The sequence below is a fragment of the Carassius carassius genome, chromosome 5 (genome assembly GCF_963082965.1).
Source record: "Carassius carassius chromosome 5, fCarCar2.1, whole genome shotgun sequence".
NCBI classification, from domain to species: Eukaryota; Metazoa; Chordata; class Actinopteri; order Cypriniformes; family Cyprinidae; genus Carassius; species Carassius carassius.
The window spans coordinates 31,743,537-31,756,291 of record NC_081759.1 but is presented as its reverse complement, the minus strand read 5'-3'; the positions used below and the strand labels follow the sequence as shown (position 1 = coordinate 31,756,291).

Here is a 12,755-nt window from a genome sequence, read left to right as displayed (position 1 = left end):
TGGAAATATGACCAAATAACCAGCATCCTTTTTTTAAAGTGTTGCACTTGCATACAAAATGACTGTGAGAAAGACCAAAGAAGAAGCACCACTGTTTTAATTCATTTGTTCACATGGTACAATTAAATGTAACATCAGCACATGTTGGCACATCATAGATTCAAGGTTGTTTTCTAGGGCTACATTGATGCAATATAAAGTTACGTACATCAGTTGGATATATTACTGTTACATCACTACATTAATATAATCAAGTGAGCTAATTTGTAACTTCCAACGTGTATCAGCCATTATGTAGTTGGGTGTAATAGATGTAATTTAAGTAAACGTGCCATAATATTTCCATGTGGAATAAGATGAATTCATATAAAGAAATTTGAAAAAATACAAAAATAAAACTTTTTCATATAATCTTAGGACTTTTAACCATTTATTACTCTGACCGAAACAAAAAAAAATATTGCAGTATTAAATAATACCCCTATCAGTGTTTAGAAACAATTTGCACAGCAGATCACATGTTTGAGCTTTGGAAATCGAGAGCGTGATATGTTTCTAATGTCCTGAAATCAGTATATCTCAATTTTTATAAGTGTAGATATATAAATCGTAACTTTAAATCACAGTAAAATGTCATCAAATAAGCATAGATTGCATATTTTAACAACAGAGGCTGACACCACAGAATACAACATGTCAGAAAATTACAAATGCATGCAACTGCAAAGAAACAGGGTTTCATCATTGCTTATATATTTTGCTCAAAGGTTGTCTTGTCATGTCAGCATTACCTTCATAATCTCTGAAGTCAGAATGTATGAGTTTGCTGAGTTTGACTTCAGGTTTTCTGTAATGTATAATAGTAATAATATTACTCTGAAAAAAAGTCTTAAAGTTGTATATGTTGCACTCTAGCCTCACAAAACCAATGCAACACTATCATTACAATCATATGCAGCTGCATATTCATTTAAATAATCAGTCATAACAGACTTAACTTGCATTATGGTTTTTCCAAATTACGTCAAAGAAATTTTAATTAACAACTTGTATGTATCAGTTAAGTGTCATCTGTGATATAGCACAAAGGTGAATTAAATACTGAGAAAGTGCACAAAAATATACACTTTGGACTTCAAACCTAAGACACACAGAAAAACACCATCCAATTTACTGTTTAGGCACTGAGATTACTGACAAATGCATAAAGTACAGATAGATGCTGGATGCATACATTTATTTTAGAGTATGCATAAGCCAAATATTGCTTGTTACCATTAAATCACACCAAACTTAAAGCTATTAAGTTAACTTAAAAATAATACTTTTGAATAACTTGCACTGGTTCATTCTCTTTGAGTTATGCTATAAATGGATAAACTTAAAGCAACTGTATGTAGTTTTGTGCATTTTTGCAATTTTGGAGCCTCCTGCACTTAAGTGAGTGGAATTCACTGCTGTAATTACCCTGGAAAGAAGTACACGTGCATACTGCCATAAAGCAGCCTTTCTGCCCTTCTGCCATCTGCCCTTTTCGCAGAAATTCGTAGCCGCACACCCTCGCACAACAAAACAGACATTTGAGAGGAGAGTTTGACCCAAACAGGCCATTCGGTCGAATTATTTTGAAACTTATATTTCTAGGTGTTAAAAAAAAAAAACACAAAGTTGCTTTAAAAGCAAAATAAACTTAACCTGTAATTTTCACGTTGACCAAGATAATGTGGACACAAATTCAGTTACATTGAGTGAACGTTAATGTCATGATGACTTAAAAATTTTAAATGGACCATTATACAGATCACAACACCCCAGAACAATGAAATCCACAAGTTCTCAAAGAAAATTATTGATACAGACTGATTATTCACTGACAACACTGATGTTATCAAAATGCTAGGAAACACGTCATGCAAATATGTATTAACACTCAGAACAGTTATATTGCAAGATCGACAAAAACATTTAGTCTCACGTGGCACACTATACGAATAGCCTTTAATATTCAGTCTTTTTTTTTCACAACATTTTTTCTCACACAGCCAGCTGACAATTTAATAAAAGACCTGTTGACAAACAATCCTGAGAGTCAAGACTGGAAGAAATACTGTTTTTGCAAGTTAACAAAAGACAATTGCACAGGTTAGATTCAGTAACACTTTGGATTGTCACCAATTTTAAACTCTATTTTCCATCACAGTTTATTACTGGTAGATTTCTAGTACATTCATTTTCTTTTTAAATTGCTCTAAGCCTAACTACTCATAGATAGTTTTGAGAAATTAATTTCCTCTTTATATTCTGTATCCATTGCTATCCCCACAGATCAATCCGGTGATGTTTGACATCATGTTGGTAAAATAAATCTAGGTTCTACTGGATCTAAAATTGTGTAGGGTTCATGACCCGGTCACATGTTGGCGTAGTTTTGTCAATGTCATTGTGTAATGTTATATAAGACCCTGACACGATATTGATATAAAGTGAATTACAACTATACAATACAATACTTTTAAGTATGATGTGTTACATTATAATAGATGTCTACTCTGAAACATAAGCCAAAGAACAAATGTCACATTTTATAGGACAATGATCATTAATATATCATAATGATAATAACACTTTTAAACTATGTTGTTTTGGGCTAAATATTTATTTTGTCTGTCTAACAACAGTCTGTCTTTACCTTGAGTTCATAGTAGAATGAAAATGCAGCCTTTGGTGTTTCTGTAAAACTGTGGTCATTAGAAACTAGTGAATTTATTACACTTTTTTGCATGTTTACCTTGTTTCCTTTTTTTCAGTCAGTTATTGTTTTAGAAACAGAACTGTTCATTGCATTCCTCTTCGAAGCATCTGATTGGCTGCGATGAGCATGACGCTGATGATGAATGCAATGGCGAAGGCACAAATCAAGCTCTTGCGCACACAGGTGTGCTTGACTTGTTGCATGGGACTTGCTTTGAGGACAAGTTGGTGAAAATGGAAGAGAAAAGTTATTATACATAATACTGGATTTTTCCAACAGACACATATTTATACAACATCAGTCCTCAGATCTCATTGGTCAGGCAGTGTTAAAAGAGTCCAACAACTCTAGTACTCTTCACTCTTTACATCACTTCATTTGTCTGTGTTTATGCGTTTCAGTTTGTACTTCAGTAGCAGAGACTTTTCAGTGACTCTGAAGGTTACATAGTTTCACCAGTAGGTGGCAATAAGTGAGTGAGTCATTGAATCACTCATTCAAACAAGTTGCGGATTTGTTGTGTTTTCGTTTAATATAATAAGCATTGCAAAACAGATAACTGCCAATATTGTCAAAAATGTAAATGACGCAATACTATTTTTTTTTTATATTAGGATTGCATATTTCAGCTGCAGCAGATAAAACAACACTTGTGATTGTGTGATATTGCAAACTATTTTTTTTTTTCGAAAGACAAATTTGATTTCATCAAACGTTTCATCTCTAGTTTCCCTTCAAGTGTGTGTGTGTGTGTGTGTGTGTTTTGCTTCATTTAGGTACAATATGTGTATAAGCTTCTTACGAAAGGGAATAAAAACTTACCAGTAGCTGGTATTCAGTAAAAATATATTTTTCTACCAAAGAGTACAAAGTGCTCATCAGTATTACAGATATATTCCACACTGTCCTGCTTCAAACAGATTCATGAGCTTCTTTATTTCCCCTGGACTATCAACAGAATATGTTTCAGCTAAAAATACACTGCAGCTATAACCTCTGTGTCTTGGGTTTTTAATGGAGTTGACAGACAATTTTGATTGACACGATAATGCCCAGACACTTCATAATGAAACGGATGCGTGGGCACACACAGGGAGCGAATATGCTAGAGACAAACAGTCAAGGTCAATGTATCATGTTTGCCGCAATTTTGTTATCATTTTTTTTGCTTCACTTTTGAGAATTGTTAGCGTATGAAGACTTACTGTCAATATCTACTTGGCACTCGGGGCTGTTCAAGTGACTCTCCTCAGTCATGATGATGTTCTCGATGTCTTTCATAGTCAAATGGTCACAGAAGGTGTCATACAGGAGTCTTTTCAGCTCATCAACAGTCAGCTTTTGCATGTCACACTAATGACACAAGGAGAAAGGAGAGTAAAACGGCCATTAAAGAAGCAATGTTCAAAATGCCAAATATTCCTGTAAATGATGTAACAACTGCTAGAAATGATCAGCGGCCAATGCACAGATGAGTTATACTAAATAGCACATTTAAGAGAATATTGCCTTCTAATGGATTGAAATGGCGCTTTCAACATTAATTTTTAATTCAGTGTTATTACTACCAATAAAATGCCAGCAAGTTAATTGCAGAGTGTGAATAATGTATGAATAATCTTCTTTTCCACCAGTAATCACAGGGAGTCACAGAACAAAGGGACAAAGTAAAGCTGAAGCCAGACAGAACTAATCATTGAGACTATGGGGGGAAATAATTGAGATTATTTCAAAGAAAACCTCCACACCTTCCAGAATATGGAGTCAAACTCGGCTCCACGGAATCTGTCAGGCATACCAGCTGAAGACAATTTTGGTCCGAGAAGTGCTACAAACTCTTCAAAGTCAACTTGACCGTCACCTGCGAAATAAAATATACACAAACACAGGCCAGCTTCACTGTAACCTTTTCTTGAGGGAGATTGCAATCTTATGCTGATCCAGCAGAACACCCACACTCTAATCTTTTGATTCGTTATCAGAAACATCAGTACTTTGTTCAATGATTCACAATAACCATTACGATATTGAATTATTTTGCTCTTGCAGGTATTTTGTATAGAATTTGCAATTCCACCATGCCTCTCTGATAAATGCTCCCTTAACAGGCTTTACATCATGTAATCAAAACAAGACAAATTAATAGTGCTATCGATATATAATACAATTATCAGCATACGTTAACTACAAACAGCATGTGTGTCCAAAGATAGGAATGTTTCTGTAGTTTTTGCAAGGGCTGCTATACCATTCATGTCCAGTCTCTGAATGATCACCTCCAGCTCCACTTCATTTGGCATGTAACCAAGAGAACGCATGGCCACTCCTAGCTCCTGTTTTGAGATGAACCCATTCCCATCACGGTCAAACACCTTAAAGGCTTCACGGATTTCTGCAGATGTGCCAAATACATCGCCATGTTACAACAAACAATGACACAAACGTTTTTAATGTTAAACTTGACAACATTATCTATATCAGTATGCTTGATGGGAAAGTTGGACCACTTTGAGACTTCCTCCCAATTAATCAGAGTGAGTGAAATGAAATTAGGATAGATAAGTGCTATGATTGATTGCCCTTTAAATATCAGGAGACAATCAAATAAAACATTATTAATAACTGTCATTAAAAGTAGTTAATATGTGTCACAAGGAAATGTTATGTTATTCTGAAAACATTTTCATATATATATAAATATGCAAAACTTTAACATATATTATATTAAATTAAATTATATCATTGTAAGTTTATGAGCTAACATGGCATAAACCGTGCCAATGGTCTGTGGACAGTAACCTAATTGTAGCTATAGCACAGACATAAGATTACTGGTAATATGGTATCTGATTTTTTTTTAAATTAAATTTGGCTCTTTTTCATATAAGAAAAAGAATATGATGATTAAATTCCCCACATCACTATGCAATTAAGAGGAAGGCCTCTATATCTTGTTAGGTATGTGTAGAATGCATGGAAAAGGCTGTATATATATATATAAAAAAAACAGTATGCATAAAATAAAAAAATACAAATATATATAAACTAAATTATGGCATTTAATCTATTCAGTTCCATGAAATTTGTTTTCTTCAAGACACTTGAATGTAAAGAATGACATTTTATTTTTGTATGGTCCAACCATTAAAATTATTATCAATTCATGCAATTGTGTTATTTAAATGTGTCTTTGGCAAAATATTTCTTATTATTTATAATTTTTGAATGTAATACAAATATTATAATAATAGATACATTTGTATTAGTCTGTGATGTATTTGTATACATCTGTATTAGTGTGTGATCAGAACGCCCACCTTCACCCTTCATATTGTAAGCTCGAACTCCATAATAGATTTAATCTGATGGCGTTTTTTCATAAGCTTATCTCCAAACCAACACAATCGAAATGTAAATATTTACTTTTTTTTTTACTATTTGCAACATTTTGTAAAAAACAACCAGTTTCTTCATAGTGGACAGTAGAGGCTGCCGCAGGGCGCTCTCCATGGTGCTGAAATCCACATTCACAAAGTACTAGCAGCACTATCGCCAAAGATAACGTATCCCTGCAACTCACAATGAAATATCACTTACCCTCCACTTCATCCTCGGGGAGGCTGACGGTACTCCTGTAGGAGAGGATATCTGGAATTGAGCAAAGTCCCCTGTACATGAACCTGGAAGTCACAGCACGAACTGGCATTTCTGCGAGGGGAAACTAACGATTGTGTCCTGATCTTCATAAAGCACCTGTAGTTCGACCACTGCAACTTTACTACAGAGCGCTTTCTGGTAGCTCAGAGCCAACAGTCAAAACGCGTGTCTGATTCGTCTCCATCCTGTCTTATTGTTGTCCAGGTCCGATTAGTCACTCTGCACACTCATGCAGGAATGATTATTCAATCGATCGATTGCGGATTGCTTTGCATCAGGTGCAAAAACTATTGCCATATGATTTCACGAATTCAAACATTCAAGTATTGCCATTCAAATGGAGCTTGTATGGTATATGTACGCGTATATCGCTGGAAATGTCCCCATGTTCTATACATCTTCAACGGGGTTTTGACGGATAAACGTAGAGCATCCAAACGCCTGCTCGAAAACAACGTGCCGTACGCTCTCTTTAAGATTACGGTGGTTCCATTAGCTTATATTCACGGGTACAGATTTAGCACGATGTGCGCGGAAACCTCCGTTCGAATGCAAAAAAAAAAACAAACAAAAAAACGAATTGTGTCACATTATACTAATGCGCATTACCTCCTGGGCATCACCGCTTCCCTCACGCGCTTGATGAAATCCTACAGGTAGTCGAACGGTCTCGAGTTGTACAAATCAGAATGTGTTGAATCATACCAATCACCGAGATTTCTAATGTTTCAATTATTTTTGTCCATTAGGTACATCGGAGAAAATGTGGCATGCTTTATAAGTAAACGACAAATCACACGAGAAATACAGATCCCCCATTACAGAACGACAAATAACGTGTGCATTTACTAGAAATGACTGATGGTAATTGATTTGCGTAAACTCGAGATGCTAATCAGAAATTCAAGAAAGCTGTGCTCCGCTGCATCCTCGGTGAGATCTGATTCACGAATGCGCGATCACCTAATGCGTGTCCCTTCAGCCAAAGTCACTTGCCTACACTATACGCGCGCGTTTAAACGCGAGTACCATACCAAGGGCCACTTTCAATCTCTTTTAATTTTTCCAAAAGCTTTTTTCTTCAGTTTTGTTGTTTGTTGGTAACTCAGCAAGTGTGAACAGAGCTGAATAAGGACCCTGCTGAAGTATAAAAAAATAAAATAAAATCAAGACACCATCTCAACATTTTTAATGCTTTTATTGATTATGGGACTTGTATTGGTTTTAATGGAAACTGTAATGGACCCTGTGTGTCTCTACTGGAAATTGGTCACCTTCTATTTGTGTCTTGTTAAAACCAATAAATCCTAATGGAATATGTCTCAAAACACACTACAGAAACCCATTTTTAAACGATTTTAATGGTTAAAGTTGATGTATTGTAATGTTTGTAATGGTATTTGTAGTGGAAACCATTAGAATTGACTGTGATGTTCTATTTTTTTTTTCAGCATGCAGGGTAGTTCTAAGATTAGTATAGATTAAGGATTTCCATTTCTCTATGGAAGCGCATAGGGCCTTATAGTTTAATGAAGTATTCTAGTCTAATATAATACACTTTATAATTAATTTTAAAATATTACATGTGAGAGGTGTAATTTATATTATGAAAACCTGTAATATTATGTCTACAGAATTTTTTTTACTGTGTTAAACTATTAAACGGTTCTAATAACTTTAATCTCAATTGTGTATTTGTAACGTCTAGGTAAAATGTATATGTTCTTTTCAGGTTTCTGTGGTCCAGCTTACAGTGCATACAGGAGAGTTTGATGAAGTTTTGTTACGAGGTTCTGATAAAAAAAGGTGCTGGAAAAGTTGCTTTGTTTTCAGAGTTGCATCTCTTTTATTTGATAGTTATTTGCATCTGGATGAACAAAAGTTAACATTTTCCAAAGTTACTTTATAATTAATTTAATTTAATTTTACTCTGGGGCAGAATAAAGGACTAGAGGTTATGAAAATAGGTCAAATGTGGCTTGCAAAGCCATGCTTGATTTAAAAAGCAGAACTGCAGCTCTGAATGATTTCAATTGAGGTTAAATTAACAGGCATGAAAATAGGCAATAAACGTCCATTCCTAGCGCTGCGCAAGTGCTATATTTCTTCCCTTTTAACTGTTCAAGAAGGTCAGATATTATTAAAATATGTGTGTTTGTGCATAGGCCTACTTGTATATTATCACTTTAAATCCAAACATTTAAATAGAGAAATTCTGCACAAGTCTTCACTGTGAATATGTTGTTCTGCATGTGTTGAAGCCTTTGCAGCAGTTCATTATTCAGAATGTTGAGAAAGTGCCGCCCTGTCTAAGCTTTCAGCTTGTGGTGTTGGACTGTTTGACAGCTTGTCTCAGCACTGGTCTCTCTCTAGTGCACCTGACTCTTTCCCCATGTCTCTCAAGTCAAATGTCCATCTGACAACTGCCATCAGGAAGTCTTGAAGCAGTTAGCATGCGTTTGAATATGGTGAAGTTATACCTATTTGTTTCTTCACTGCTCTGATTTAAAAACTTGCAATTTAACCGTCCCTTTTTAATCCAAATAGATTTAAAGTACACTAATTCCAGATCAATTTCTCACAATGATCTGAGGTTATGTTTCTTGGTCAAGGGCATGATAACAATGGGATTAATGATTTAAGCTGGTCTCTGTAGTGGTTTAACATCTAAAACGTAAAAAAAAAATAGTTTCATGAGCAGAGCGCTCTTATATTCCTTTTCACTCCTAGTGGAGAGGCATGTATTGATTTTGTTTAATTGCAAGTGACGTGGTTTGTGTTTTAATTAAAATCCTCTTTGAAATCTCCTAAATTCTTTCAACCTTTTTAAGTCCTTCTAAAACGGACCACTGGTTCTAGAGCAAACTGGATCTAGGGAAAGGCAAAATTTCATGACTGGAATGGAAGAGTCTGTTCTGATGCTCGTCACTCTGTCATAGTTTCTTTTGATTATACTAAAATAATGTAGCAAAACATTAGTTTATGTCTTTGTCTGATAGATCGGTACTTGTTGACAATTTTGCTTGCATCAGAGAAAAACATCATTGATAAAACAAAGCAGTACCATATTCCACAGCATGAAAAATGTAATCTGTTAAACTAACAGAGCAGAGAGAGATACTTCAAAACCTCATAAATGCAACCTGTATTGTATTGTAACCGTTTACTGTCCCCAAATGCTATTGGGAATATTGATTGCCTCTGTAATTGCCTAGAGAGGCATTTACACGGATGACTCTTCATTGTTGCCTTTTCTTTTTTTAAGAGAAGTCCGCACGTGTTCAGAAAATAATCAGTTTATCAAGAGAGAAAATAGCTTTTGAAAACAGTCTATTGAGCAGAAGGTGTCCATAATATATGATAAAACTGGACTAATTGATACTTGCATATGATGTACCTATATTCTTATATAAACTTAGATTTTAATCAAATAAATCTTTATATTGGTCACCTTGAAATTGTAATGACGACCGAAAATAAAATATAAGCATTGTATGTCATGCACTGCCTCAAGAGCATAAAAATAATTTTTGTCCCTCCTTGTACCTCCTATTCTGGTCCTAATGTCTTTAGTCAACAACATTTTAATGCATTTCTCTAAATTTAATTTCCTACTAGCTCTACAGAGGCATATTTGCTTGAGATTTATGACTTAGATCATGTCATGTAGAGGGCAATGATTCATTATTATATCAAACAAAGGAGACTTAGATAAATTAACCCATTAAAGAGCCTCAGCGAGTCTTGATAATGTGAAATATACTCTAATAATTTAAGCTCTATGATAGTTTGACCTAATTGGGTTAGGGTTAGGGTTGGGTCTCCTAATAATTATCATGTTAAAGTTGTTTTCTCAATTGATCAAGGTAAAATAAACAGATTTTTTTCAACCTGTTTTATGGAGACTGTAACTATTCACATAATGCATCAGCCCACCTCAGTATAAATAATAAGGTCATTTAAATCCTAAATATGCGAATATCAATCAGGAAGTGTGGTGTTCTATTGAAGAATATATTTTGCATAAGATTCCCGGTGAATGCATAAACTTACCAACTAATGTGCTCGGCTAAAGATAAGTATGCCTCCCAGGAGAGCAGAACTATGACATAATGCAAATAAGTCTCCAATCAGTCGTGGCATGAAATCAGTCTGACATATTGAAATAAGAAATGTTCATCATGTCTCTGAACACCCCTTATCTTCAGGATATTTTTGTTTATTAAAAGGCAATACATTAATGACATCTTTCCTAAACAATAGTAACTTTCAGTTATTGCAGTAAGTTTCTTTGCTTTCACAGTACAGGAAAAAAAGTAACCTGATTTGAACTCGAACATTACTGAATTGTTTTTTCAGTAAATAATCGATTTTTACGTTTAATTTGTTTTTGTTGTGACTGTGTATAAAATTGCAGAAAAACACTTTGAAACAATTTCCCCCAGTGTCTCACTCAGCAATGACACTGTTAACTAAACTAATCTCAACCTCAAGAGGAATTTCTCTCTGACGTTATCATTACTATTAACTGTCATATCATTACTATTAACTGCCATAAGAAGTAAACCATAAGAAGGCTGTGTTGGTTGAAATTGTTGCTGTCATCATTATGAGCACTGCTGCCTCAGTGCAGATATCACAGCTTGGATGTTGTCCTTGAACGTCCTTGTTTACTGTCGGCTCTGTGTTTTGCTCACATTGAGTTCTGAGGTCCTACAGGACACCCACAGTCTCTAAATGTCCTCGTGATGCAATTAGAACACTTCAACTGTTACAATAATTTATTTAGAGTTGGTGAAGCTGGTGTACAGTTCACATCAAGCTGATCAGATAAGATTGGCCTTGACTTTGATTCAGCCTCATCTAATCTCATACACATCTGGTGTAACCACTCACTGCTGGCATCGTTTTTTGACTTCATCAGTGCCCTCTCATTTACATGTGGAAGGGGGGAAACTAACCTTTACAACTGAGTAAATCATTTATTTAGCTTGAGTGAAAACATGAGAAAATGGTCCAAAGAGGAGAAAAAGATGTCAAATTGGCAGTCACCCCCTGCCGTTGTTTTAGAATCACTAATATTAAGAATTGTATAAAGAATAAATATAAAAAACCTCATCACATTCTGTGAAAATGGGCCATTAAATGACCCAGAACAGCCTGTAATATAAAATGCAGTCAATGATTGGTAAGTTTGCAATTCATTGTTGGATTTATTGTGACATTCTGGTGACAATGAAAGTAGTAGCATTTTTATTATTAAATACTGTAGATGCAATGATTTTAAATGGTAAATTTAAGATGTTTTTCAAAATGTGGCATTTATTCTAGCTTCTAAAATAAATCGAGCATTTATGTGTAAAATAAACAATGTCACAAAAGATTAGCGAGACTTAAAGCTCCCACCGTGTAAGAGATCCATTGTTTATAGAGTGAAAACTCATAGACTCAGTGTGGCATTGGTGATGTATGGCACGGTGTCCTCCACAAATGAATCACTTCAAAGCAATTCTCTCCTCCTGCTCTCCTGGTGTCCTATCAGGATGGCGTGAAATACCATGCCCTAAAAGTCCTCAGTGTCCCTCAGTTCAATTAATATTGGATGATAGCTGTACCAGCCGGGGCACAATATGCACCACCCTAGAGAGGACTGGACATATTGACTGTTGTGTGTGTGCCTATTAATAAGACGAAAAACCAGAAAGCCTCAAACCATTCCTTGTGTGTGTGTGTGTGCGTGCATCAGAATTTGACCTGTAAACATTAAAGGCCAAAAGACTGTGGATGGTCTGAATCACACAATAATTGTATCCACCTTACTCCATTTGGTTGTGTCTGTCTGATAATTGCATTTAAGGGAAATGGCGCTATTCCTAGAATCTGAGGAGAGAGGGCTGCTGATCCAGCTCTCGTGGAGAGATATCACATGAAAAGGACAACTGCAGTTTGACCCGATTACTCACATCTCTCTGAAGTGGCAAATGATCATTTCAAAGACAATATAAACAAAATATAAATCAATTTCATTTTCAAGTTTCTTTATCTGATGTATATGGATTCTAGAAGTGATTTATTGACATTTAGCTTCATATTGTTAGTATTATTCATAATGTTTTTATAAAAAAGCTTTGGATACATTTTAAGCACCGCAGAAATGTCATTTATAAATATTTATAGGGACCGAATGGAACAAAAAAGAACAAAGAAGGAAAGAGTAATATAACTGCTACCTACTACAAAAGGTCAAGAGTACTCTCTGTGGTGACATTAAGCTCAAAGGCCATAACAGATACATAACAGAAGTTCATAAAAGACATCTCAGAAGCATGCAGCCGAAGCTTGTGTT

At 35.1% G+C, this 12,755-nt stretch overlaps 1 protein-coding gene across 1 annotated transcript; it reads right to left on the bottom strand.

The window, feature by feature from the left end:
* Positions 1-1,526: 1,526 nt before the first annotated feature.
* On the bottom strand, positions 1,527-7,388 carry LOC132141297 (calcium-binding protein 7-like). The gene is made up of 5 exons (XM_059550700.1): positions 6,350-7,388; positions 5,001-5,144; positions 4,501-4,613; positions 3,958-4,105; positions 1,527-2,963 (listed from the first exon to the last, which is right to left on the bottom strand). The coding sequence occupies exons 1-5, from the start codon at positions 6,456-6,458 to the stop codon at positions 2,836-2,838; spliced, it is 642 nt and encodes a 213-aa protein (XP_059406683.1). The 5' UTR covers positions 6,459-7,388; the 3' UTR covers positions 1,527-2,835.
* Between the last annotated feature and the right edge of the window lie 5,367 nt (positions 7,389-12,755).

What these genes read in the sequence shown, in the direction of transcription:
- LOC132141297 (XM_059550700.1), bottom strand. Translation starts at nt 6,458, where the DNA reads ATGCCAGTTCGTGCTGTGACTTCCAGGTTCATGTACAGGGGACTTTGC. An exon ending in CCCCGAGGATGAAGTGGAGG is followed by an intron (nt 5,145 to 6,349) that starts GTAAGTGATATT and finishes GCACATCTGCAG; the next exon opens with AAATCCGTGAAGCCTTTAAG. An exon ending in TCAGAGACTGGACATGAATG is followed by an intron (nt 4,614 to 5,000) that starts GTATAGCAGCCC and finishes TTTATTTCGCAG; the next exon opens with GTGACGGTCAAGTTGACTTT.